The sequence below is a fragment of the Ananas comosus genome, linkage group 25 (assembly GCF_001540865.1).
Source record: "Ananas comosus cultivar F153 linkage group 25, ASM154086v1, whole genome shotgun sequence".
Classification (NCBI taxonomy): Eukaryota; Viridiplantae; Streptophyta; class Magnoliopsida; order Poales; family Bromeliaceae; genus Ananas; species Ananas comosus.
Window position 1 is genome coordinate 1,369,870 of NC_033645.1, and position 27,763 is coordinate 1,397,632.

Below are 27,763 nucleotides of genomic sequence, written 5' to 3' on the forward strand. Positions count from 1 at the left end.
ATTCTTCTGAATGTATTTTCAATTCGGCAAGCTGCAGATTTTGCTAATCGTTACTAAAGTCATAGCTTACTATGTCCCAATTTTAAATTTAAAAAATAATTAAAATAAAAAAAAATGTACAAAATCAAGAATATGTTCGTCTGAAAGTGTGTGGTCAAAAAGATTTTTAGGGTTGGCAAAGATGAACCTTCGAACAACTGGGTAGGGATGAACCAACGAGAGCGTGACACGTAAGCAGAAATAATAGCACACGTGTCCGTACTTTATTGGTGGGGGAGGGAACAGTTGCACATATTGTCTTTGGGATTTTTGCTAGTCGGAACTCGGAAGGAAGGTACATGTCCTTGTGTTTGCCTTTTCTCTTTAGTCCATAATAAGGAGCAGGAACAACAGTTCCACCTCTTTTTTTTTTTTTCTTTTTTTTTTTTTTGTGAGAATACAAAAAAAATTAGGTCTTATTTTTTTTTTATATATATTCGAATCAAACACAATGTAAATATACTGTATTTGATTGAGGGAATAATTCTTCTTAGGCAATGGTAGTGTGCCGCTTTTTTAATAATTTCACATCGAATAGTTATGACTAAATGTGGGGGTATATAAGTTTGATTATGTTAGACATAATAACTGAATTTAAGTATTTTGGACCAGTAGTTTGAATTCAATGAGTTATTATTGTTAACGGGTCGTATTGTTATAATTAGTATTAGAGTTAGTTTACCAGTCAAAAGTGTGAGATGAATTTTGGCTGAGCAAGAGTCGGAATAACAAGACTAGTAAGACTCATATCGTCTAATGATCTGAGACTGTTTGTGTGTTTAGATCTGACTAGGACGTCATGACACCCCAATAATCTCACATCCCAATAATATCATATTGAAATGTGGGGGTATATAAGTTTGATTAAGATAGACATAATAACTGAATTTAAACATTTCAGGTCAGTGTGGTTTGGGCGGATTAGATCGTTACAAGATGGGGCTTCTTTTTTTCTTTTTTTTTTTTGGAAATAGAATTTTATTAAAAGTTAAGCAAGCACATGATGCATAACAATACAATTTGGTGCATCTAGTAACAAAAGCTTTTGCAGTTCTAGAGGATGACTATCCTCCCAAAAGGTAAAGCAATTAGCATATCTACCAAAATGCGCAAGCCAATCAGCTGCCTGATTAGCTTCGCGAGGAATGTGACTAATACAAAATGAACAAAATAAGTGCAAAAGTGAGAAACAGTCAGTAAAGATAGATCTTTGCTTCCAAGGGATCTCCGTTTTCCTCGTTAAGATGTTCGCCAGGAGCATCGAGTCGGTCTCCAAAATTATATTGTCCAACTGCCGCTCAACAGCCTTAGTAAGAGCATGCCAAGTGGCTTTGGCTTCGGCATCAAGAACTGAATTACAGCAAAGTCTCCCAGCACCTGTAAGGATAAATTGACCATCAGAATTACGAAAAATAAAGCCAGCTCCTCCAATACCATCTGTAGGATTATAAGAACCATCAGAATTAATCTTAGTCCAACTGCTGGGAGGCGGATGCCATTCAATGGTTCGACTAATCCTAGATTGCCTTGGAGGAGTAGGCTTAAAATATTCGATAGTTCTAGACAAAGTGCGATGAGCCAAGATTTGATTGGAGTCTCTTATTCTCTCAAAGAGAAAGCCATTTCTATACTTCCAAAGGGTCCAAAAGCCATTTAAAATAATAGAGTGAAGGAATCTTCTTCCATCACTATTGAGCAAAAGGCCTTCATTTAACTAGGAACCCTCGCACCAAAGGTTGAAGTGCTGTGGATGAGAGCTCACAAGATGGGGCTTCACTGCCATGTCTCCAACTTAGGAGCTTTTTCCACATCTTTAGACTCCATTTTGAATTACAGGAGTACATGTTAATTAGATACAATTTTATTCATTTTCATAAAAAAAATCTCATATTGTGCATTAGTACAATAATTTGATTATTATATTACTGTTGTGGTTTTATCGAGTAGCGTATTCTTATAGATAATGTTTTCTATTCTTTTTGACCAAATAGCGCCGTAAGTCACGCTTTTTTTGGTCACCTACTTGGAAGTTGGTGAAATATTTATAGTATTATTTATTTTACTACAAAATTGACTTGTCCCAATACAATATCTATCTACAAATATTGTATTTCTATATTGATCAAGATCTCTCAAATTTTTATTAGAGCTAAGTGGATAATACAGAAGATCTTTGAAAATATAATGTATTATTATAAAACTCTATTCCGGGTATTCAAGCGATTCCATTATAATATTTTGGGAAAACTTTAAAAACTCCTTTGGTTTCGTATTTTTTCATTTTAGTACCATATGATTTAAAGTGTATCAAGTTAGAACCCTGTGGTTTCGCACTTTCTCACTTTAGTACCCTGTCGTTTAAAACGTATTAAGTTAGTACTCTGTGGTTTTATTTTTATATCAAATTAGTATCCTGTGGTTTTATTTTTGTATCAAGTTAGTAATCTGTGGTTTTTAAACCACAGGGTACTAAAGTGAGAAAGTGCGAAACCACAGGGTACTAATTTGATACACTTTAAACCACAGAGTACTAAAGTAAAAAAGTGCAAAACCACAGGGTATTAACTTGATACAGTTTAAACCATAGGGTATTAAAGTGAGAAAGAGTGAACCACAATGGGGGTATTTGAAGTTTTTCCTAATTATTTTTTCACATGGTTTGTAGACAGACCCTAATAAGGGTATTTATGTAGTGCTTTTATAGAAGTTTTTAAGTAAAGCTGAAAAAGCTTTCATAGCACATGGAGCAATGACTTGTTTCTACGCTTTCGGATTATGTTGTGATCACCACAAAAGAAAGTTTAGGAGGAAACTTCTATTCCCAGTATTCAAGCTGTTCCTTTTAATAGTATCTTTTCTTTGTATGGTTTCTAAAACAGTCGCTAATAATATATAGTATTTATGTTGCTTTTACAGAAGCTTTTAAGTAAAGCTGAAAAAACATTTATAGCAGGAGTTCTGCTACTATACTCTTATGAGTATAGTTCTTTTTGTATTCATAAATTTTTGGTCATTAGATCTATTTCTTTGATTATTTTCATCTGTTAAATCATACTATTTAACTAACCAACTACTTACTCAATCCTAGAAAACACTATCATCTTAACTGAAAACTACTGTTATTCTACACATCCTTAACTGAAAACTACTGTTATTCTAGTACCGCACATCCTTCGATATGATGATTGAATTCTTGGGTTTACTCATCAATTGGCCGAAAATTTATGAGTATAACGAAATCTATACTCATAAGTGTATAGCAGCTTTACTCTTAGTCTACTACTTACACTTTAATGTGATGCTTGAATTCTTGGGTTTGCTCATCGACTGTATTTAACACAGTTGGCCAAGAACTTGATGGTCGAGACTCGAGGTGGTGGGGCGTCCTAGTTTACTACTTACACTTTAATATGATGATTGAATTATTGGGTTTAGTCATAGACCATATCTAGCACAGTTGGTCATGAACTTGATGGTCAATACTCAAGGTTCTAAATGAGTTTAGTAATCGGCCGTATTTAGTGTAGTTGACCAAGAATTTGATGATCGATACTTGATGTGTCAAGTTCAAAGTTTAATTCTTGTATATTTCTACCTGAGTTTATTTTTATAAAATAAAAAAAAAGAACAAAGCGGGTAGCTTGCTACCCGTCTCTCTCAAAAAAAAAAAAAAAAAAAAAGATTCTTGGATTTAGTCCATTATGTAGCATAGCATAGAATATTATAAAGCATAGTTTGAAGATTTTGAGCTACTTTTTTCTAAGTGGTATAGTGCGATTAATCAAGTTGCTTATGTGAACGCAATGACTTTATTGTGACGGAGTTATGATAATGCAACTTGTTAGCATCTGGTATCGTCCAAAAAAGCAGGGTCCTAAGATAAAGGAAAAGGAAACGCAACTAAGAAAAAGTTTGAAGAGCGCGTTTTGCAATCGTTCAAGAGTAACTTAGTACGAAGCTTAGCTTGCGGTTGGTTGGGGGTTAAGGGGTTACCCCTTATATATATATATATATATATATATATATATATATATATATATAATACATCTTTCTAATCAAACACAGAAACACTACTACAAGTACCAATGGCCAGTTGTTTGTACAATTGGATTGTCGTTACGAAACATGTAGTATAAAGATCGATGTTTAAAATGTGAGATTGGAGAGTTGTTGGTTTTAAATGAGTGAATAGATTGGTTAACAAATAAAGATTATATACTATTTAAAAAAATTTTTTTAAAATTTGATAATTTACTACCCCACTCTGCACACTCTACATGTGGAATATTATCCCGTATATTACTGTAAAAAGAAATTATAAATTTTTCAAACCAAGTTTTTCATTAGTCCTTACAATGGCATAGTTCTTAGTGATCAAGTTAGTCGTCCAGCTGGTGGCAAATTTGATGAAAAATTAAGATAATATGTCTGTTTATATGTATATAATATTAAAATCATATTATGAATTAATATTTATGATTAAAAATATAGTTTAATTCGTATATATACAAAAGTTCAAAGTAAAAAATATTTTGATTAATTGGACGCAATTATCTTTTATTTTATTCGAATAAACTAAAATTCGGCGATAACCTAAAATTATATTAAACTTTTTTTTTTTAGACTGGCTAAACTACTTTTAACCTGGCCAAGTGGCCAAACTAACAACTTTGTAACCAAATTTACTAAGTTTTACTAAAAAATTAAATAGGCTAAACTTTTTCAACTTGGTTTAGCGAAATATCTGGCTAGTAGAGATCTGGTCAGCTTAATCGGTTAAGCTGGATTAAAAATTTAATAAAAAAATAAAAACTGGGTTACCCTCTGAACGATACGGTTTTCACTCTAATATGTCCCAAGAAAAAAAAAAAACCCAATTTCCCATGAATAATTAATGTGACGAAATTTTAAGGACGTGCCTTACACTGATTTCTCTTTACATCATTTACAGCTCTAAACCAATCTAAACATTTAATTAAGATTAACTTAATCCTAATGATAAATTTATACAACCTCTATTTAATTTTAAATTTATGATTAATCTCATACTTAGATCGATCTAATCTTATTTATAAATTTAGATAATCTTTATTTGCTTTATATCTAAATTTATAAATAATCTCATCCTTAAGATATATATGATCCTAAACCCATGCAAAATAACATTCGTAATATATTCGTGGTACATCCCACGAAAACCTCTCCCTCATACCGGTTTTTCAACTTCGAGAAATCATCCAACATGTTCTCTCTCTCTCAACCGGCCAACGTATGTGAATCACGTGCCCACGTACACTCTCTCTTTCTCTCAACAGAAAACCTAAATTTTTTCTGCTCTTTTCCCATCTTCTCTAAGTCTTTCTCCCAAGCCAACATCGATGAGATAACGCCTTCTCCTCAGTACACATTATAAGAGCATAAATTATTTAAAATAAAATGAGAATATAAAAGACAAAACTAAAAAGAGAGAAAACACTAATATAGTCGAAACGACTCTTCTGCCCAAATACCATTTTAGGCTAAGCTGCGAAGGCAACGCCTTAGGGTTGTTAGCCATGGCCTAGGTGTTGTCAGCCATAGCTTCGCCCAACGCCTAAGTGTTCTAGACCATGGCCCCACTCATGGCCTAAGGGTTGTTAACCATAGCCTCGGCTTCCAATGGCTAGACGCCCTCTCTAGTTGCCTCTACCGGTGTTTTAAACTTTAACTCTTCAAGCTGCCGTTCTTGTTAAAGCCTAACACCGTTTAATTTCATGCCCGCTAGGAGCATGTAGTTCTCAACCTGCTCTGCAACTTGCCCTTCCTCCACTTCGGCCTCATCCAGTGCCTACGCAGTACCTGCTTCTACCCCGCCTTCCGCGTTTCATGCGAAGTGGATAATAATCGTCTACTCTAAGAAATGTTGTATCGGTTGCTCTGCTGTGATCGTTTCAACACCTTCTTTAACCTTCTAGACATTTACTGGTTTAGGAACTGCTTGTCCAACATAAACTTCATCGCTGATAAATGAGACGCCTATGTCTTTCGCCGCTCGGATGTACTCGTAGAATTGCTCAAGTTGTTCCACCACCGGGTCAACTGATCGTAGTCTCAGTTAGATCTACTACTCCTGTTCCGCGACTAAAATAATAGAAGCGACGACTGTTGTATACTCATAGACCACTGGTGCAACGAAATACCGTTCCTCTGATATTCGTATCTCCGCCAGTGCTGCCGCGAAAAGAGCTTGCTCTACGCTTTCTACTGAGTCCTCAGACCGTACGTCCCGGCACTATGACGAGATCACCACTCTCGCTTCTTTCTCCGCTGTTATAGTCGTTGACTTCTAGCTGTCTTCTTCGGCGATAGGCTCCACCTCACGAAAATGACAGTGTCCTTTCCTGTATAGTTCGTGTTAATAGTTTTTGAAATCCCACTAGACTTACTCAATTTCGCTATCTTCCTTTTTTGACAACACTTGGTCCTACTCTGCCATATTCGCTACCGCGTCCGCTGTCTCAGCCTCTGCTAGCTAAGACTACACGATAAACGCCGCTGGCCTCCTCGATTTTAAAGCCTACTGCACACTCACGAGCTAAGTCGCACAAGAAAAGTGCAAACGGGCCTCTTTCTCAGAAAACGATGGATATTCCATTAGTTCCCACCTTTTCGAAACTACCCCTTGCCCTGCCGCACGTTTTAAAACCCTCAGCCGTGCTACTTCTAGGCTTACGTGCTACCCCAGCACTCCTGCGACTGTCCACACGCCGTGCAAGGATCTAACTTCGCCTTAAATTAGAGCAATCCGTATAACCTGAGCTTCCCAACGTATAAAGTCGAAGTCCACCTCGATATTCTCAGGCTTTTACTCTAGCTCATCACACGTTCCGTTTGTTCGCGCTCTTGAATATGTAGAACTTACCTTCTTGTCAGACTTGCCTTCGCTTCCGCCAAACCCAAGGTTTTCACCCTCTACGTCAGCGAGCTCTGCTTCGCTGCCTATGCCGTTATAGCTCGCCTCCTCTATTCGAGTTCCACCTCGAACGTACTACTCGAGCTGTGTCGCCAACTTCCGATGTTTAGGTTGATTCCACCTCTTACAATCCTAAACCAATCTAAACATCTAATTAACTTTAACCTAATCCTAATTATAAATTTAGACAACCTCTATTTAATTCTAAATTTATAATTAATCTCATACTTAGATTGATATAATCTTATTTATAAATTTAGATAATCTCTATTTGCTTTATATCTAAATTTATAAATAATCTCATCCTTAGGATTTATATAATCCTAAACCCATGCAAAATAACATTCGTAATATATTCGTGGTACACCCCACGAAAACCTCTCCCTCATGCCGATTTTTCAACTTCGAGAAACCACCCAACATGGTCTCTCTCTCTCTCTCTCTCAACCAGTCAACGTACGTGTATCACATGCCCACGTACACTCTCTCTTTCTCTCAACGGAAGATCTAAATATTTTCTACTCTCTTCCCATCTTCTCTAAGTCTTTCTCCCGAGCTCAACATTGAAGAGACAACGTCTTCACCTCATTACACATTAGAAGAGAATAAATTATTTAAAATAAAATGGGCGTATAAAAGACAAAAATAAAAAAAGGAAAAAACACTAACAGAGTCGAAAACGACTCTTCTACCCAAATACCATTTTTAGGCTAAGCTGCGAAGGCAACGCCTTAGGGTTGTTAGCCATGGCCTAGGTGTCGTCAGCTATAGCCTCGCTCAACGCCTAAGTGTTCTAGGCAATGGCCCCGCAATGGCCCGCTCATGGCCTAAGGGTTGTAATTTCTGATTTAATGTGAAAGTTCAGAAGTTTAATACTTCGTACACTATAAACACCAAGAGTTAAAAAAAAATATATTAAAGATCAAGTTTGAAACATTTGGTAATATTAGTTTGAAATATTAGATTAATTTAACTGATTTATCACTACACTTTCATTATACCATAGAACTCGTAATAGTAGTACAGAAGTCTCGTATCTTAGAACGAGAGAGCACTTTAAAATAAATGAAAAACATTCTTGCGTCGTTTCATTTACCGTTTACATTATAGCGCTCCCTTGCATGTGAAAGGTTTCAAAAGGTTTTCCTTTTTTTTATAGTAACGCCCACTACGATAGAACTAAAACTCTGACGTTCGTATAAACCATACATATATAATCGAGAATAAGCCAGAGCAACTTTACGAACAAGGCGGACTGACATTTGATTTAAGATTTAAAACTCTTTCAAAACGAGATGAGTCTGTAAGTTCGTAATGGTTACGAATTAAAGTAACTCGCTTATCGGTTGTTCCTAGTTAAAAGGTTTAACCTGCGAGAGAAAATTCGAACGCAAACCAACCCCCAATTCCCCACCTTATTGGGGAATTGGGGGTAAATTAAGGGTTTGCGTTCGTAAATCCCCACCCCAATCATTTGGGGTGGGGTTTGGCCCAAATAGACTATTTGGGCCAAACCCCACCCCAAATGATTGGGGTGGGGATTTATGAACGCAAACCCCTAATTTACCCCCAANTATTTAAAACAATAATTTATTTTAAATGATTACAGTGAGACTATTTTAGTAATTTTACTATCTTTATTAATCATTATCTTTCTTATCCCACCTACTCCAACCAATTATTATCTTTCTTTATCAATCATTATCTTCTTATCCTACCTACTCCAACCAATCATTATCCTTCTTTATCAATCATTATCTTCTTATCCCACATACTCCAACCAAACACTATTTTTCATTATTCTAGACTAACTCCAACCCCCAACCAAACACAAAAAAATTTTAACCCCACTTTAACCCTGAACTTAACCCTATTCCTGTAATAACTACTTTTTTCTTAACCCCGAACCAAACGGAGGCATAGGGAATAAAGAATTGAATTCAAAAAAAGCTTATTGTTCTTTTTTTTAGTTAAAAAAAGAAAATTGTTACGAATTCATAGACGTAAAAGAAAAATCATGAATTAAAAGATTCATATGGACGGATGAATCCAAACCTATAAACTATTATGTCACATATCATGCCAAAATATTTGTCGTCCAAAGTTTTAATCTAATTAGAAAAAAAATACTTTGGAATTAACACTGTTGGTTATTTATTATTAGACTAAAATTATTCAAACTTGCTGTTTCGTAACAATATGTTTAGGAGACTAATAAGTCGAGTTGGAAGAATCTAATAAGTTGAGTGAGACTGCGATCGACAAGAAACCTAACGACAAGAAGTCCAACAATAGACCTAACGTTCAAACAGATTGAATCAGGTTGAAGTCCGTAAATGCTATGTCTGAGTCCTTAAGTGCAATAAATACGTCATTTATATCAACAGGTGCTTTTGGAATAGTTGGTTAGCGTTTAAGATCCATAAACATAACTCCTAATATAAATAGAGATGTAATATCAAAGTCAATTCTTTGATTCCTTTTCCACGTAGTAGGGGAATGGGTCCTAAGATCAAGGGGAAAGAAACACCACTGACTCAGAAAAAGTTTGAAGAGCGTGTTTTGCAATAGTTCAATAGTAGCTTAGAACGAAGCTCAGAGAATGGAGAGTTGAGTTCAAAAAGAAATTTATTGATTTTCTTTAGTAAAAAAATAAAAATATTATGAATTCATATATAAATAGTCCAACGTGAAAGAAAAATCACGAATTAAAAGAGTTCACATGGACCGCCGAGTCCAAACCAATAGAGTATCATGTCACAACATCATATGTCAAAATATTTATCATCCAAATTTTTAATCTAATTAAAAAAAATAAAAAAAGACTTTGGACTTAACGTAGTTCCTAATATAAATAGAGATGTGACATCAAAGTAGATCTTTAAAATCCTTTATTCTTTTTCCACTACTTAATGATTCCCCAAAAAGCAGAAAAACGGAATCATTTGGCAAAAGAATCATCCCATATCAATTTGGAGAATCTTCTCCTAAACCACTTTAATTCCCACTTGTACTATTTAATCATTAAACAACATGATTCTTGAATAAATTTACCACATGCTAATCTCACATGTACTTTCACAAATATGCTTATCTTTGGTTCCAACCGAAAAAAAAAAAAAAAACTTTAAAAACCTCCCCTGTGGTTTCGTAGTTTCTCACTTTGCCCCCATGTGGTTTAAAATGTATAAAATTGTCCCCATGTGGTTTCGTTTTTATCTTTTCGATAACTTTTTTGTTAATATTTTATTAAATTATATACAAAAAACTTAAGATACCTATCTAGATTTATCAAATATTCACTTTAGTATCCTTTAATTTTAACTTTATCACTGATTTAAGAAAAAATAATAATAAAATTGATAAGAAAAAGAGAAAAAAAAAATCACAGGGGGGTAAATTGATATATTTTAAATCACAGGGGGGCAAAGTGAGAAACTACGAAACCACAAAGCGGGTTTTTGAAGGTTTTCCAAAAAAAAAAGAGAGGCCAGATTGTGACATTTAAAAAGATTAGTTAAAACGAACAGGATGGGGGTTGAGAAAGAGAGATGAAAAAAAAAAAAAACGAAGAGTAACGTACCACGATGTTTCGCCGATATTTCGTCCATAGATGCATCCCAACATCAAATCAGATTGCTTTATATTTTAATTAAGTTTATATTAACAAGTAAAATAGATATTATACTATTTTTTTAAAAAAATAATAAAATAATAAAATAAGTAGTATGTTATTTTAAAAAAAAATAAAAAAATAAGTGAAAAATATAGTATGTTATCTTTCTTAAAAAAAAAAAAATGTAAAAAAAAAAAAGTTAGGAAGGGACTTGAGTTGATATTTCTTTGCCACTGCATACGAGGTTTCCTATGCGATTTCAGAGTTAATGTTATTTTTTATTATTGATTGGGTCATGTGTGAACACGTGGAGGAAGATGACAAAATAATGATGGAAGGGAATGTACGCGGACAAAATAGTTAGTTGATTCGGATTCGACAAAAATTCGGTACAAATATAATACGCATAAAATTTATTTTTTAATTTTAAAATTTGTTGAAAAATTTGGCTTAAAAAACGGATTCAGTATAAAATATAAAATATATGATATAAAATATAAGATAATTTATATTTAAATATAAAAATTATAAGTTTTTTATTCAAATTTTTAATAATTCGGAAATAATTAGCGAATTATTCGGCTAGTCCAAAAATTCGCGATTAATTTTTTTTAAAAAAAAATCGTAAATNGATATAAAATATAAGATAATTTATATTTAAAAATAAAAATTATAAGTTTTTTATTCATATTTTTAATAATTCACGAATAATTCGGTTGGTCCAAAAATTCGTGAATAATTTTCTTTCTTTGGAAAAAATTCGTAAACAAACCATTTAATTCGGATTTTTAATAATTCGCGAATAATTCGTGCATAATTCGGGAATTAACTAACTAGGGGACAACCTCTCAATTTTTAAATTCTTTGTACATAAAGGTTTCGTTTGGGATTGCGAGAAGATTGCGTTACGTGCGGTAAAAAGTATACTGAAAAAATATCATGTTTGTTTCCCTATCGGAAAACGCAGAAATATATTCTTATATGCTTTTTTTCTAACTTCATTTTATCTAACAGCGTTAGATAGACCTCAATACCGAACTAATTAAGCCAAAGTAACTTCACTTAAATAAATTTAGAGCTTTATTGAGTTTACTAATAATCTTATTAAAATTAATAAATTTAATTATTTTTATACAGGATAAAATCAATAGTTAATGGTTATTAGCTAGTACAGTTATTAAATTTGATAAAAGTTCTAACCAACTGATTGAAATCAATGCCCCCGCTTTGCGCACTGACTTTGACTCTGAAACCACTTATAGGGTAGTTGACGCTAATAGTTAATTTTAAAAACTCAATCGATTAAAAATATATAATTATTTTACTCAAAGTGTAGAAACACAGTATTTCAAATATAATTCGATCCAACTGACCTCCTGGCATTTTTGAACATGGCACAGTCCAGTTCAACTTTTAGTTAAAAATGTCTCAGTTCAATTTGATTTTATGCCACAAGACAGAATGCTGATTATTTTAAGCCATTATCCTTAATCCCTCCCCTCCCTAAAAATGCGCCCCCACGAAAGCGAAAATTAAATCCCTGAAATTAAGGGTACACAGGTCGAACCCCGACATCGAAGTTAATATCCCACGGACACACCGGCTGCATCAGCATGACGGTGTGAGCAGTGGTTGGATAGCTACATCATCGTAAATGACTTATGAACAAACATACTTAATTAACACCAGATCAAGCCAAATGTTCGGGTTTGCTTCAAGTGTTCTTAGTCGAAACAAATAGGACCTAACTCGACTCGCCTGACCTTCGACTAACATGACTCAATTCTGGTTCGCCCCAGACTTCACACCCTCGATCCGACATTGACCCATATTGGCATTCGGTTAAATCGAATCAAGTGCGCTCATGATTAGGCTCGATCCGATGGTTATTATATTGTCTAATTAGATTAAAACTTATCTTGCTTTTAAATTGAAAAGTTAATTAGAGATATATTCTAGTCATATTAAGATAACAATCATAAACCGATTACATCTAATCTTTTGCTTTTCTATTAGGGTGTTATGATCCCTTATAAATATAAAGGGTTATTCGCTCATATAAAACAAAGAAGAAAAAATAGAGAGAAAAATAGATTTGTGAGCTGTCTTGTGAGAGAGAGAAATCACATCCTGCATTAACCTATTATCTTAAAGGGTATTGAAAGGTGGATTAGAGATTGTGTTCATTTGTAATTTGATCTATCGCTGGTTTGGAACGTTAAAAAACCTTCGTGGATGATTCGAGGATACGTAAATCAACCTCTAAAATCTGAACTCATCGCGTTCTATAGCGGAGTTGTTTTTACAAAAAACACGAACAAATTCTTTCACTGCGTTCTACGAGGAATTCTACACTGTCACACTTGCACCACGTCATCAATAACAAGCCAATCACATTCCTGCTTTTCAAACAAAAGTACAATAAAAATACTTTTTTACAATCATGATGGGACATATATTCTTAAAAGAATTAATTTGATTGATTTATTACGCCACGTCACTAATATACCCGTTGCATTCTAGAATTTGTCGCGTTCTACAACCCAAAAAGTAGGTTGCTCGCAAGCCATGGTAAGTCAAATCCAACCTATAATTACAAATCAAATCCAATAGAAAAAAAACTATAGCATGAAATAATCATTTTCTCTTGCAACTTAATATTAATTTAGGCATTCATAATGTCGGAGTTATCTTTATTATTGTCTGAAAAGATATATACATTGCATCTGGTCTGAATTTAATATAAAGGTTAATTTCATACATGTCCATACAAACACAGTGAATAATAAATATATCCTTACAAAGTTTAACTTTCATATGTTGTTCTTGCAAAAATCTTGAGGTTTTCAAATATGTTTCTGTCGTTAGAATCCGTTAGAAAAAGTTAGTTAATCATAAGTTAAATACTTACCCTAGTTAGTTTTTAATATTTTTATCTCTTTATATTATATTAGTATAGCTTTTGGAAGGATATATTTGTGATGGCAAAATTGAAAATATAAACCGTTCTCTAACGGTAACAAACCAGGTGGCCATATCTGAAAAAATTAGGAATTTTGCAAAGACAACATATTAAAGTAAAACTTTATAAGAATATATTTATCATTCATTATATTTGCAGGGACATGTACGAAATTAACCCTTAATATAATTTGCTTGGGGAACCAAAAAAAAAAAAAAAAACCTCTCTCCACATCAATTCCCCCTTAGGGCTCTTGTTATTATAGAAAAATAAAATAAAAACTGGGCTGAGTTTGAGTACTTAATGGGCCAAGCCAATAAGTTTTGTGGGCCATGAGAGTGTGTTATAAGGTTGCGGTCAAGAGTCAACTCCACTAATTAACTATGCGGACACGTAAGCAGCAAATCGGAACTCGCCACGTATTATCCTCCAATGGCGTCGCAGAGTATCCAAAATACGAGCTTGCTATTGGCTGGCACTATAACGCCACGAGCCCCTGAGGTGGACAAAACATTACGTGCACCGTACATTTCAAACACCATAACAAATATGCTTAATTTCTTAAAATCAAAATCCAAATTTGTCGTAGGAACTACAATATCTACAGCACCCTTTGTTAACAAATTATAAAATAAATACATCTCTTGCTCTGTCTGGAGGCCCTAGCTGCTTCCATTTTGTACGCTAAATTCATTTCGCTTAATGAATGAAGCAGATAGCTTGCTACATTTTTCTCAAAAAAAAAAAAAAACATCTCTTAACTAGGGACCAAGTAGTCCCAAAAAATTAACAGTGTAAAAATTAATACCATTCGTTGACTTCTCCTACCAAAAGTTATGCCGATCAATGTGTTATATTTTTCAATTCAATTTTGAGACCCAGTGACCGACCGTCTCTAGCGCAAGTGACAAAATAATTTGGTGGTTGATATCCGAGACCCAAATTCGAATCTTAATTGATTCACATTTCTAACTAAGTTTATTTCTAAATGAAATAAACGAAGCGGGTAGCATGCTACCTTTCTCTTTAAAAAAATAATAATAAAATTTTGAGACCCAGTGATATTGTTTTAAAGTTTGGTGCATGGTACACCGGGTTCATTCAATAAATTTGTTTACTGTAGACCCCGTTCCGTTACGGAATCGCATGCACTTCGCCGACATTTTATTTTTATTTTTTATTTTTTAGTTTCCGTCGCGTGCGACGGGATGCGTCGGAGAATGCGACGCGAACCCCGTTCCTCATTTCCGTTCCCGACGCTTCTCTTCTTCGTCGTCGTCCTCCTCCTCCTCCTCCTCTCGATCACCGTACGCGGCGCCTCGCCCGCGAATCCCCAAGCTCAGGTCCCCTTCCCTCTTTGCTCCCGATCCAGATGAAACCCTAACTCCGATTTGTTTTGGATTCTGACGATCTCGATCTTGTAGGTGAGATGCAGTAGATCGTGCATCGCCGAGAACTGCGAATGTGAGTCTCAGATTTGTTTTTTTCTTCGATTTTTTTTCGATTAATTTGATCCTGGAGGGATCTAATTTAAGTTTTTGTTTTTTTTTTGTTTGATTCTGCTTTCATAATTATTAGCTGTGGGGATTCGATATGGGAAGTACTGTGGAGTTGGATGGAGTGGTTGCCCTGGGGAGAAGCCTTGTGATGATCTAGATGCTTGTTGCAAGCAACATGACGAATGCGTTGAGAAAAAAGGTAACGCTTCTTAAATTTTTTTGTTGGTTTAGAACCCTAAAATTAGCTTGTTTTATTTACAAGGTTTTCTTATTGTCTCTATATATTTTCTCTGCATTTGTGTGATTGGTACCTTTACATTTGGAATGTAGTTCATACTTTGGTTTCAATTTTAGTTAATCGAATGTCTAAGTTCGTTTAATTGGTTTAATTAATCAATATTATAGATAACACTTTTAGATTGTTTTCGTGCTCACACTAATCGGAAATTGATACTTGGAGGATGGTTGCTTCGTACGGAACTAGCGCAAAAGAAAGAGGAAAGCATAGAAAACTATCAAGTGATAAGAATTTTATGTGGTTCTCGAACTCACATCCATGGAACTTGCACTGAAGGAAACTTAAAACTACAGGAAACAGAGAACATAAGTACAAGAGTAGATCACTTTGGAGTACCAAGCTCTTAACCTTACACACATCCTCTTTCAGATTTTAAAACCAACAAAAAAAACGAGAGCAACTATCCTCTTTTTGCTTCTCTAAATACTAGAAAAGAAGAGAATCAACCCTATGAGTGAGATGCCTTGACTAGTTAGACTCGAGACACTTGAGCTCGATCTTGCTCTACCTGCTTTCCAGTTGTGATCGATCCAACTATCTCTGATCGATCACCTTTAGATTGTCAGATAAAGTACCATATGAATAATTCAATTCATCCACATTACTCGCAATCGCTCGACTTGGTAGTTTGCATCGCAATGTGGATGGGACTTCGCTTCGACCGATCCTCCTTCTCTGTTAATAGATTCAACATCTTGTCTTGAACAAGTCACAACATAGTATCAGGGCATGGCAGTTCGGCGGTTCTTTTCTGGTACCGCCAATGATGCTGCTAAAATGGTCTTTGAAGAAGTATTGATGATAGTTGCTATAAGTATCATCTGAGAAAGGATAAGGGAAAACATTGTAGGATGCATCATTGAGAACCTTGGAGGATCTAAGATGGATAAAGCTTTTCGATATTTAAGAGTATGACGATGTAGAGATTCTCATTATGAATAGGCTTTTCACTTATCTACTGGTTACTGGGTTAGTGCAAGTGGTTAATGATTGAATGCAAAGTATGTGATATCCTTCACTAGTTGCTTGATCCAATTTGGCTTTCCATTAACTCAAGGACTCTGTACTTGAATTAATCTACAACCTTCTTTCTAAGCCTTCATACCAAAAAGCGGGATAGAAGACGAATTATCTGTAGATGCTGCTAGCGTGTAAACTTTCAGCAGTCAGCTGTGAAAATGAACGTAAAGTTAGATTGCATATATCATGCTCAAATCTAAAGCGGTATTGTGCTTGATTCAAGCATAAAGAGGGTATTAGAGTGCCTTATTAGTTCTCATTGCTATTCTTTATATCTTTTGCGTATTTCTTTTGTTCTATATTTGGTAATCATGTATTAATAAAGTAAAAGGTGGGATAACTCCTTTATTCCAAAAGGTGGCATAACTCCTTTATTCACGGGCCGAGCTATAATGAGGCCCTTGGTGACAATAATACTCATAGAATTCGCATCATTATGCCGACTTTTTTTAAGTGTTGATGGAATCTCCTTTTCTTTCTTTCTTTTTTGTTTTGTATTGTTTTCCCAGGTTTGATGAGTGTGAGATGCCATGAGAAGTTTAAGAACTGCATAAGGAGGGTGAAGAAATCAGGGAAAAGTGGATTCTCCTATGAGTGTCCATACGAAATCGCTATGCCCACTATGATACAAGGCATGGACATGGCCATCTTGTTTAGCCAACTGGGCTCTCATAATGCGGAATTGTAGTTCCACCATTAGACAGTCACCTTCAGAAAAGAAAATTCTTTAGTGCGAAGGAAAATTAGCAATCTCCATTGCTTTCACATTTCCTTCATCTTCACCTATTTTTTATCATTAATTTTATAGTATATATTATCATATTTCTCATCGTGGATACCTGCACCATCTTATATTACATACGAGTAAAAAGGAGTGAACAAAACATTTCTTTTTTTTTCTTTTAATCTTCGAATAAAGTAGAGAAATAACTAATAGATATCATTATCAAGTGGATTTTAACGCTAATCTGCTATGGATTATTATCATCAAAGTGGTCGACCAGGAACAGTGTCTTGTGCTTGTCCTCTTCATACTTACGACCTGTGGACGACCGCGTAGGCATGGGGGCAACGGCATATGGGTAAGCATGCGATCCATCATCTAACAACCGGGTTCTTAATTGCCTTTTTATTGATAAAAAGGACAGGTATTTATGAGAGCCTATTGCTACAGTGATTTGCATGTTCTTTTATCTCTCCACTTGCTCCGTGTCATGCTTATGTGTGCGTATGAAGCGGGAGAAATTAATTTTGGTTGTTTGGTGCTTCTACTCTTTACTCCTTTGGTGCTTCTACTCTTTACTCCGACAGATTTTTTTTTTTCATCACATTTCTAGATACAAAGTAGAACTCAAAATAGATTGAAACATGAAAATATGGAAGTTCTATCTCTCTTTCATCAATCCTTAGAAAAGTATTCTAATAAGTTCGCAAAATTTGTTTGGCTAAGTTGACCGCTCGCCTGCACGGTACGGGACAAAGATTGGTGCTTGCTATCCACCGTCGTATTTTATAGCATATTGTAACACCCGACGATGACCACCGTAATTTCCAATAGGTAGGCCAAATATGATCTGGTCCAACTTTTACGATCTACGATCACAGAATAGGCACATGGTAATAACTCAGCCTTAAAAGTTCTGCTTATGCATGACGCAGAGATGACCTTATAGTAACATTTTACTAAGTAAAAATCTTAAGACTTAATCTAATCTCCTAATATGGTCCAATGCAAGTTCCAAAGCCAAAGAATCCTATAGTTTTCTTTCCCGTATATAGCCAAGCATTTGATTTCACCAATTCTCTTCATGCTCTCATAACCTCCTATAGTTAGTCTACAAATTTTTTTTTTTTTTTTTTTTTTTTTTTTTTAAAGGAAAGGAAAATTACTACATAAAAACGAGACAGAATTTTACAATGTTACTCTCACCAAACTAAAATTCCTCCAGTGTGTGACTCACCTCACCCACTTTTGAGTGGGCCCCACTTACCCTTTCTTTATTTTTTTCCCACATCTATATATATATATGTTTCCATATCTTTAATAATGCTAATTGGTCCCACCACCTCGTGATGTGGGTCCCAGAAGCCAAACTAGTCCACTCGCGGTCGTATTTTATTAACAACTGAAATCTACAAACACACCATTTTTGGAACCCAAAACCTAACCCGAACGACCAATCGACCGGAATTTTGCAAATGCACCTGGTTTATCATGCACAGTAGTCTGTACAAGTGCTAAAGAGGATGGTCGGATGATCAACATTTTGTATTTTGTACCCGAGATCCAATTTCGAATCCTAGTTGATTCACATTTCTAGCTAAGTTTATTTCTAAATGAAATAAACGAAGTGGATAGCGGCGTGCTACCTATCTCTTAAAAAAAATATTTTGTGTTTCGTGCAGTAATATCGTAGAAATAGTGGACCATCTACTCATCGGATGTGTTTACAGCAAGTTTATGTTTCGCAGAACTCTAGAGGGTGCTCACACATGAAAGTTTATAGAGCACGTTAGGGTTATCTAAGAGTACCAGATGGAGAATAATAATTTTAGAGCTGTAGCGAAGGATTTGATAAACTTAGTGGCATACTGATGGATGATTTGATCAGAAAAAAACAACATAATTTTTAAAAGTTAGTTCACTCATTCACTAACCGTAATACCAAATATCAGAATGTTGGAAAAAAAATAGGTTGAATACTGTAATAATGGATAAAACTTTTGGATAGTGAGGAATTTTTCTTTTTTTACATTCTTTTGTCCTTTCTTCTTTTCTCTCTATTTTTACTTTTTTTTTATATTTATATTTCGCTCATTTTTGTAGCTAAATTTATTTTTCCAATAAATATAAGGAATAGTGTGATATCTTTTTTTTCTAAAAAATTTATAAATTTATGACTTTTGATACAAATAAAGCTATAATTGCAAATATTTTTTCATATTTATTTTATAAACTAACATAGATTGTTATACTTAGTTAACGGATACTTACAAAGCGCAATGTTATAAAATAAATGGACCATTCAAAATCCATAAATCTGTAAAAAAATTTGTAAATTAATTTGTAAGCAGAGCAAGCTTTTTCGGATAACCAAGTCTTTCAAATTTCATACCCCCCAAAAAAAAAATCGTTACAAAATCAAATTCCGATTTTAAAGCCTTAGATTTTTTTTTAAAAAAAAAGAGTTGGTTCACGGTGGACACGGTGCACTCAATACTTTCTCCTCCTTTATCCACGTAGCCCATGTGCACCGCATCTCCCTGTGAGTCCACTATTGGTGTCAAAAACGTGGGTGCGTCCAAAAACCAAGTTCATTTGCTTTGAAGATGAAATACCCCGTTCAAAGGGGCTCCAATAGCTTTACTATTTGGGCGCCGCGTTCTTCGATCCCCCACACACAAACACACGCACACACACACACGTCGCTCTCCCCGATCGATTTCGAAGCGCTCGCGTTCTCCGATCCACCTAGGGTTTGCTCCTCGATCCGATCCCCTTTTGCTCCTCTGCCTCCCATCTGTTTTTGCCCTTAATCTCACCCCGTTTCTATGATTAATTTGAGTTTTTTTTTTCCAATTTCTTCGATTAATGCATGTAAATTTGGTAATCTCGCTGTAAAGTTTCCAGTTTTTCGTTCATTTAGGATAGAAAAGTGATTTGTTTGGTAATGAGTAACGACGAGGTGTACTTCAATGTGAAATAGTTATTATTATCTCCATTTGATTGGTTAGGATAACCATTTGGAGCAAAAATGTTGATCTAGGGTTTTGAAATTGGGGGATTTTTGGGTAAATTAGCGATGGGTAGCTCGAGCACTTGTAGGACATCCAATGCCAATTGTAGGACTACGTTGCTATTTAATGAATCACAAAATGCTCCCAAAATCCGTAATTCCGAGGCATCGGAGGATGAGATTGCTCTCCATAGGGATATGGGAGCTTTGTCTGTTTCGAAGCGCCTCACGAAATCCGTTAGTGAGAAGCTCAAGAAGAAGAAGAAGAAGAATGGCCGTAGCGGCCGTACAAATGAAGAGGGCTTGCAACTGAACCCGAAACCGGAATCCGGTTCGTCCAGGTGCCTCAATCTCTATATCACGGGCGGCGGGTGCAGGGTCAACGCCTGTGAGGAGTTGGATCCGAATCGGAGCTGGAGGTTGAGCTCCTTAGACGACTGTATGCCTCATAAAATGAACAATGGGGTCGAGGAAACATCGGTCGAATGCTCCAACATTATGCGCGAGCGGTTTCGGAAGAAGAATTTGAATAAAGAAAAGGCAATTCAGCCGTGCCAGCCGAGCTCTACCACTCCTAGCGCTTCACTTCCTGATGATATATTGGAGATGATATTGGTCCGACTTCCTCTGACTTCTTTGATGGCTTCGCGATGCGTGTGCAAGAAATGGCGGGACTTGACCACCGCCCCGCAATTTATCCAGCTGAGGTCCAAAGGGGTTCATCAGGATCGATGGCTATTCCTCTTCGGGGTCACGCGAGCGGGGTTTCGTGGCGGAGAAATGCATGCGTTGGATATTGCCCTCGACCAGTGGCATAGGGTTAGTATGGATAGACTGATGGGTAGGTCCTTATTTTCGGTTGCCGGGGTTGGCACCGATGTTTACATCGTCGGTGGTTGCTCTACCACTGGGGATTCAATTGTTTCGTTGGAGAAGGGATCCTTTAAGACCCACAAAGGAGTGTTGATTTACAGCCCTTTACTTGGCTCGTGGCGAAAAGCCACTTCGATGAGGTCGGCGAGGTCCAGAGCTGTATTGGGGGTCTTCGAGATGACATCTAGCTGCAGTATTTTTCGCATTCGAGCTAATAAGAATGTCGGTCTTCCTCTGAAGTCCAAGTTAACTGGGGTTTCCGATGTTTATGAGGACCCACACCGATTTTCACTGAGGCGCCGCCTTAAAGATGCTTTTGAGGAGGATGACCGTATATCAGGACGCACAAAAGAAAACTACAAATTTGAAGTAGAAAAGAGAAGTAAGAGGACAAACCTTGCCCTGATTGTTGTGGGCGGTCACGGGTGTTGGGATGAGCCTTTGGATTCGGGTGAGATCTATGATCCCTTTACTGATAAATGGATCGAGATTGCTAAGTTGCCTACGGACTTTGGGTCCACATGCTCAGGATCTGTTTGCGGTGGGATGTTTTACGTGTACTCCGAAGCAGACAAACTTGCCGCCTATGATTTAGAAAGAGGGTTTTGGGTTCAATTCCAGACCTCCCGTCCCCCTCCTCGGCTTCGCGAGTACTACCCTAAGCTCGTGTCTTGCAATAATCGGCTCTTTATGCTGTGCGTGTCTTGGTGCGAGAGAGATGGGATTTTAAACAGGAGGGAGAAGGCCGTGAGGAAGCTGCTTGAGCTGGACTTCTCCTTGCCTCATAAATGGACTGAGGTCTCTCGGCATCCAGATGCACCCATGGACTGGAACGCGACATTCGTGGCGGACGGGGACCATATCTATGGGCTCGAGATGTTCCGGATTTTCGGTCAGGTGCTTGATTTTCTGACCGCTTGTAAAGTTTCAAACAGCGAGATAAAGTGGTCCCGCGTCTCGAGGAAGCACGCAGCTCACGAGGCGGACGCTCCGTCATGCTCAATGAAGTCGATGGTCGTGCTACATCTGTAAGCTTGTCTCTAGTCGCTTCTGTAACCATTCTTTTGATGGTTTTATCGTGTGCCCAATTATTCATCAAGAAAAAATTTCCTGTTGGTCCTTATGTTGTATTATTTGATTCGTCGAACAAAATTTCCTATGTAGGCCACTTATTTGTGTCAAAGTCATTGCTTTATATCTGTATGGGATTTATTTAGCAATGATTTGGTGATGTAATCAAAGTTAAGATTTCTTTCACTTCATATTCTTTTCTGCGTATAACTTCCTATTTATACATGTTCTCTTATTTGATTCCGCGAACAAAATTTCCTATGTGGGACACTGATTTGTGTCAAAGCCATTGCTATATGTCTGTATGGGGTCTAGCAATGATTTGATGATGTAGTGAAAGTTAAAGTTCTTTCTCTTCATATTCTTTTCTGCATATAAATTAATTCCTGTTTATACTTGAGATTGCTTCAGCAGCATCACTAGTTATTCTTGCCGTAAATATTACAGCTCTGCATCTTTATGAAATAATTTAAAGCATATATTAAGTTGCAGTGAACTTATATTGAAAATTCTTCTTGTCTTTTTTAAAAGGAAGATCGATTCATACTGTTTGAGATTTTATTTTATTTTAGTTATTTTTGCTGCAGTTGCAACTTTACATAACCTGGGTAAGGATCATTTTCCTACTGATAACAGTTCCATTTAATTCACCAAAAATGTCATGGTGTTAATTAATATATATTAATTTCGTCGTCTTGGCATTCAGATCCTCATATATGGATGTGGAAGCATGCTAAGAGATACAGCTTGTGATCTTCTGAAAATGCTTTTAGAGATAAATGCTTGAACGTGGTCATGTCCATGAATCATGGTACGATAGTATATTTTATCTGCGGGATAATTCATCTTATTTTAAAAACTAACAGGTGAGTATGATATCCATTCTAGATATTTTATTATACTCTTTATCTATTAAATACTATATATTTTTTTAATAAATCGAAAATATTGATCACATAGGATGTTTATGCATCAAATAGGCCTCAAGGGCTCATTTGGCATCGAGCACTATATATAACATTATAGTCGAATTATTAAAATCTATAATCAACATAATATCATATACGGAAATAAGCAAATATTTTTCATTGTGTTTTCTCACACATCATAATCAAATTATTATAATCTACACAAACGTAATATTTTTTACGGAAATTAGCAAAATATTTACTCATTACAAATTATATTTTTTTATGGTACATGATATAGTATTTCTACAATTCCAAATGGAGCCTAATGCAGTGACATTTAAACCATGAAGTGGTTTATCAGTCGGTTTTGATTTGCTCTTAAAAAGTCCTTAAATTTACAGGAATGAAGCTATGGGGAGAGGACACTTTCAAAAGTCTTCAATTTGATTCTCAGTAGGTCAAAGGATTTAAGTTGAATTCATTTTTTCTTTTTCTTTTTCTTTTTTTAAAAAAAGCTTATAAACACACCTATTCAGTCCCTTCCCTAGTCCAACCACATTGGATTTATTCTTTTTTATTTTTTTCTCCTTTTAGAATGAAAGTAAAGTACAACCAATCATTTGCTAAAATAAGAATATATGTTACCGAATTGGATAAAGTATCCATGTTCAAGATTTATTGAAACTCACATGCACTTACTAAATTCTCTAACATGATATCACCAAATCTCTCCAAATCTCAAGAGCTACTTGACTTTCCCACAAAGCAAACTTGTTAATACAGAAATATATATAACATGCAGGTTGAGCACAATTTATAGCCTCACATCACCAACCTCCTATAGTTTAATCCACCTATCTACAAAGATTCATGTAAAAAAATTCAACTCAATGCAGTAGACCATCAAAATCAAAAGGCTTACTCAGCATTGATACAGCAAATTTGTGCTTTGTCACATAAAAATATGCTAATAATATGAGGGAAGAGCATCTTCCTCTAGATTGAATTGTGTATACATTCTTAATTCCCTTTAATTCTATTACTTTACATAGCTATGAAACATTCATAAGAAGGTTTCTCCACTCGGAGATCGACACATGTACCTCCTTTTCTCTAATCCAGCAAATTCAATTCACACTAAGACTTCTATCTGTGCTATCTGTTCTTTATGATATGAAAGTTTATGCGGCAAGCTGTACACAGAATTATACTTTTGCGTGGCGCGACTGCTTTCGAGGAGTAGGACTTATCAGTGATCTGCCATAAGCCACAGGAAGTGCCAGAAGCTTCTTTGCCTTGCTAACATAAGCCCTCTTTGCGAAGTTGTCGTAGTCGTTGGCCTCGATCTCATCGAGGATTTGTCGATACAGCAGCAGAGAAGCCCACACCTGTCACAGTACATGCCCAGTGCTTTTAACAGAAGCTCATGAATTTATGTCATTAAGATATTAATTATCACATGGTTGGTAGTTATGTTCGCCGATTAAGATAATTAGGTTGTGGCATCAAAATGATGCATGAATGTGCATGAACCAGAAACGAATCGGAGTCGTACCGGCCACCGACTAGCTTGGCTGAGCTCGGTCACGCCTTTCTCTGCTTCTTGGAAGAACATCCTGGCTCTCTTGATTTGGCTTTTCATGAAATTCCGCCATTTACCGGTCACCTTCCCTCTGAAGATGTCCTCCTCTGAAAGCCCGGCCTGCGCGAGCTCGTCTTGGGGCAGATAGATCCTCCCTCTTCTTGCGCTGCACAAACAATTATAACAGTCAAGCGCCTTACACTTAATCTGACTTAGATTGGCTTTTGAAATATCTTCTCTACTTCAGGAAGCAGCAACCAGGCTCTAGAAGCAGAAGCCCCGCTTTGGAGTTTCTGCTTCTAATGCAGCTTCGCGCGTTTCCTCTTTTACTTACTCTTCGCCAACGTCTCTAAGAATGTTGGTGAGCTGGTTCGCGATTCCTAGAGCCAGAGCGGAATTGTAAACGCTCTCGGTCGTCGCCTTCGACTCTGGGGCTATGCCCATCACCGGAACGCTCATTAGCCCGACGGTCCCCGCCACATAATAGCAGTAGAGGTAGAGCTCATCGAAGTTTTCGTATCTCGACTTCTTGAGATCCATTCGCATCCCCTCGATCATGTCCTTAAATGGCTGAATAATATGCAAATTATACAACTAAGTACCATAGCGAAGATCAAGTTAATGCAAATTAATTGAAAAAGGCAAAAAAAAAAAAGAAAGAAGAAGAAGAAAAACAGAGAGCTGCAGAGGTTGAGAGGTGAATAAGCCCTTTTAGATTGTTGACAGGTTCTTTAATTTTTCGCACTTCGATTATATGAGGAATGTTTGAACATGGCAAGCTAGTCGACATTTGAAAGAATTTGAGTACTAGCAAATTGAGGTCAAAATAATTGTCGATTTGATCCTTCGCCAAATCGCGTCGAATTTTCGTTACAAAGTTTAAGAGCCAGCTATTATGAAAGGAAAGAATAAAAAGAAAAAGTTATATGTAGATGTGTGGACCTGAATGTCAACAGGGAACTTTGAAACAGTATCCGAGAGCGCGGCGTCAAGCATATCATACGGACGGCCGGCGAACAAATCCTCCAACCTTTTCTCCCATCGATCCAACGCTGACGGCGTAATGTGAGACGCGTTCGGCCCGTCTACGAGCTCATCTGTTCTCCTGCACCACACTGAACACACAATCTACAGTAAGTCACAAGATAACATTGCTAGGAATTCACATGAAATGCTGCAATAGAATCAGATACAGAGCTGCAGTTAATGAACAAGATCAGAGAGATACAAATCATAATACTTCAAAACTAGCCTCTTTTCTGGAGCAAATTGTCCTTCATTTAATTCTCTCTGATGCTTCAAAATCTTACTACTTTTGGATAACAACAATAAACAACCAGAGAAAGACACAAAAACAGAGTAACTCTTAAGATTCAGAGAACAAATTGAATCAAGCTCTCAATCATAATTATAACCATTAATTCTATTTGCTTTTGTTATTTATAAAGATATAATACCATATATTGCCCATATTGCCCTTCTTCTTTCAGGTGTCATGAGAAGTGTCCCTGACATTGAAAAAAAACTTGTCTAGTTAAACACATGACAAATAAATTCATGACAAATTAAAGAGCAAAATTATAAGTTGAGATCTAACCCAAGTAGAAGGTCTTAGCATACTCTTCGCAAACTTCTCGGCACCGATCATACGCTTCCTTCAACAAGCTGTCGGTCCGCGGAAAAGCCAAGTCGGGCTTCACGTCGGCATTCGACCGCAACTGCCGCTTCACCAGCGCCGCCTGTTTGAGCACCACATCATACACCTTCTTCACCGCGACCTCTCCTGCCGGATTGGCTACTAAGCTCGACAAGATCGGGAAGTTCGCGGTGTTCGCGGGCTCGATCCCGACGCAAGCATACTTCGAATCGGCATGCAGTGAGCACGAATTCGACCCGCGTTTTCTCCTCGGTATCTTCCTATCGTACTTTGAGGTGAATATCCTCCCGAAAGTTCGGTGAACATCGCCGTCGCGGAGCTCGGAGAATCCAACGGCGGGGGATGTAACTCGATGAAGCGTAATTGCCATTTGATTCAAAAAATGATCTAAGAATTAGAACCTCAAAATCCCTCCTCCTTTTTTAGTCACAACCAATTCTCCCTATCATGCTCTCATTTCAAACCAAGTACACAACCCACAAGATGCTCTTGAGTTTCCCTGCAAAATTCAGATATGACCATATTTTAAAAAGTGACAAAAAAGAAGAAGAAGAAGAAGAAGAAGAAGATGCTTAGAGCATATTCTGAACTAATTTTAAGGGAGGAAAAAACCTGAAAATGGTCACTTTTTTTTTCAGCTAGGAAACAGCAAGAACAGGAAAAGCAACCACCCAATAGGAGATTAATTATAAAACTTGTAAAAAAAAACAAGTGGGTGCTCTATTTTTTTCCTCTTCTTTTCTTTTTTTGGGTTCAAACTAGTAATAATAAGAGTTTCCACCACTACACACAAAGCCCAATAATGGAGTGCACCATATGAGTAATATTCTAGCTACATGCATCTAGTTTATAGCCCAAAGATTCCATGAACCCAAATGGGTTATTCTGTAGAATGTACCAAAAAATTCCAAATGTTGGAAAAAGCTGGTGGAGGTGCTGAACACCACTCACCTCTTATCAGCTATCAGTGTGTGTGCTGATTGTTGAAGATGACAACATGCAACAGCCCAAAATGAATGGAAAGTAGCAGAAGCCTCTTGAAACCATTAAGTGATCAACATCAAGAGAAAGGAGGAGCTCTACAGTCACAAATTATTCCATTCCACTGTTACATTCTCTCTCTCTCTCTCTCTCTCTCTCTCTCTCTCTCTCTCAATGTGTTTCTCTCTCATCACACCCTTTGTTTGGGGAGGATAGGAGAGACTATTCCCTGCACCTGGTTTATAGGTCCGTCTTATACACCGCGCTCTCGCGAACATGTTATTGCAGAGGTCCCAAAATTAGAATCTAATTCATACGATTATTTTCTACGGCACCGAAAAAGTCTGTTTGTTAGTTTCTATATATGTCATTTATTTCTCAAATTGACCAATGTTTGTTTTATATATTTTTTTAGTCACAAATACTCAGATTCATGCACACTGCTCACGGCCTTAGTTCGGTAGGAGCGCACTTACGAATGTGAGACTAATTGCCGTGTTGATGATATAAGTCATATCCATATGATTATTATTATTTTTATTATGTGAGGTTTTAATTTCAAGAT

At 36.4% G+C, this 27,763-nt stretch overlaps 4 protein-coding genes across 5 annotated transcripts; 2 read left to right on the forward strand and 2 right to left on the reverse strand.

Annotated features, from left to right (window-relative positions):
• Window positions 1,028–1,822, reverse strand: LOC109703712. The gene is made up of 2 exons (XM_020224433.1): window positions 1,762–1,822; window positions 1,028–1,416 (listed from the first exon to the last, which is right to left on the reverse strand). Exons 1-2 carry the CDS (start codon window positions 1,820–1,822, stop codon window positions 1,028–1,030), a joined length of 450 nt encoding a protein of 149 aa, XP_020080022.1.
• Window positions 14,741–17,389, forward strand: LOC109728938 (probable phospholipase A2 homolog 1). Its single transcript, XM_020259495.1, has 4 exons — window positions 14,741–14,912; window positions 14,994–15,033; window positions 15,148–15,267; window positions 16,896–17,389. The coding sequence occupies exons 1-4, from the start codon at window positions 14,778–14,780 to the stop codon at window positions 17,072–17,074; spliced, it is 474 nt and encodes a 157-aa protein (XP_020115084.1). The 5' UTR covers window positions 14,741–14,777; the 3' UTR covers window positions 17,075–17,389.
• LOC109703568 (F-box/kelch-repeat protein At5g42350-like) lies at window positions 19,722–22,274 on the forward strand. The gene has a single exon (XM_020224225.1). The coding sequence runs from the start codon at window positions 20,190–20,192 to the stop codon at window positions 22,026–22,028; it is 1,839 nt and encodes a 612-aa protein (XP_020079814.1). The 5' UTR covers window positions 19,722–20,189; the 3' UTR covers window positions 22,029–22,274.
• LOC109703566 (phytoene synthase 2, chloroplastic-like) lies at window positions 23,875–27,360 on the reverse strand. 2 transcript variants are annotated; one of them, XM_020224223.1, is made up of 7 exons: window positions 27,169–27,360; window positions 26,158–26,716; window positions 26,018–26,068; window positions 25,503–25,675; window positions 24,895–25,130; window positions 24,534–24,726; window positions 23,875–24,366 (listed from the first exon to the last, which is right to left on the reverse strand). In XM_020224223.1, the coding sequence occupies exons 2-7, from the start codon at window positions 26,585–26,587 to the stop codon at window positions 24,184–24,186; spliced, it is 1,266 nt and encodes a 421-aa protein (XP_020079812.1). In that variant the 5' UTR covers window positions 26,588–26,716; window positions 27,169–27,360; the 3' UTR covers window positions 23,875–24,183. The 2 variants fall into 2 exon arrangements, with proteins under 2 accessions (XP_020079812.1, XP_020079811.1); XM_020224222.1 differs by lacking the exon at window positions 27,169–27,360 and adding an exon at window positions 26,830–27,118.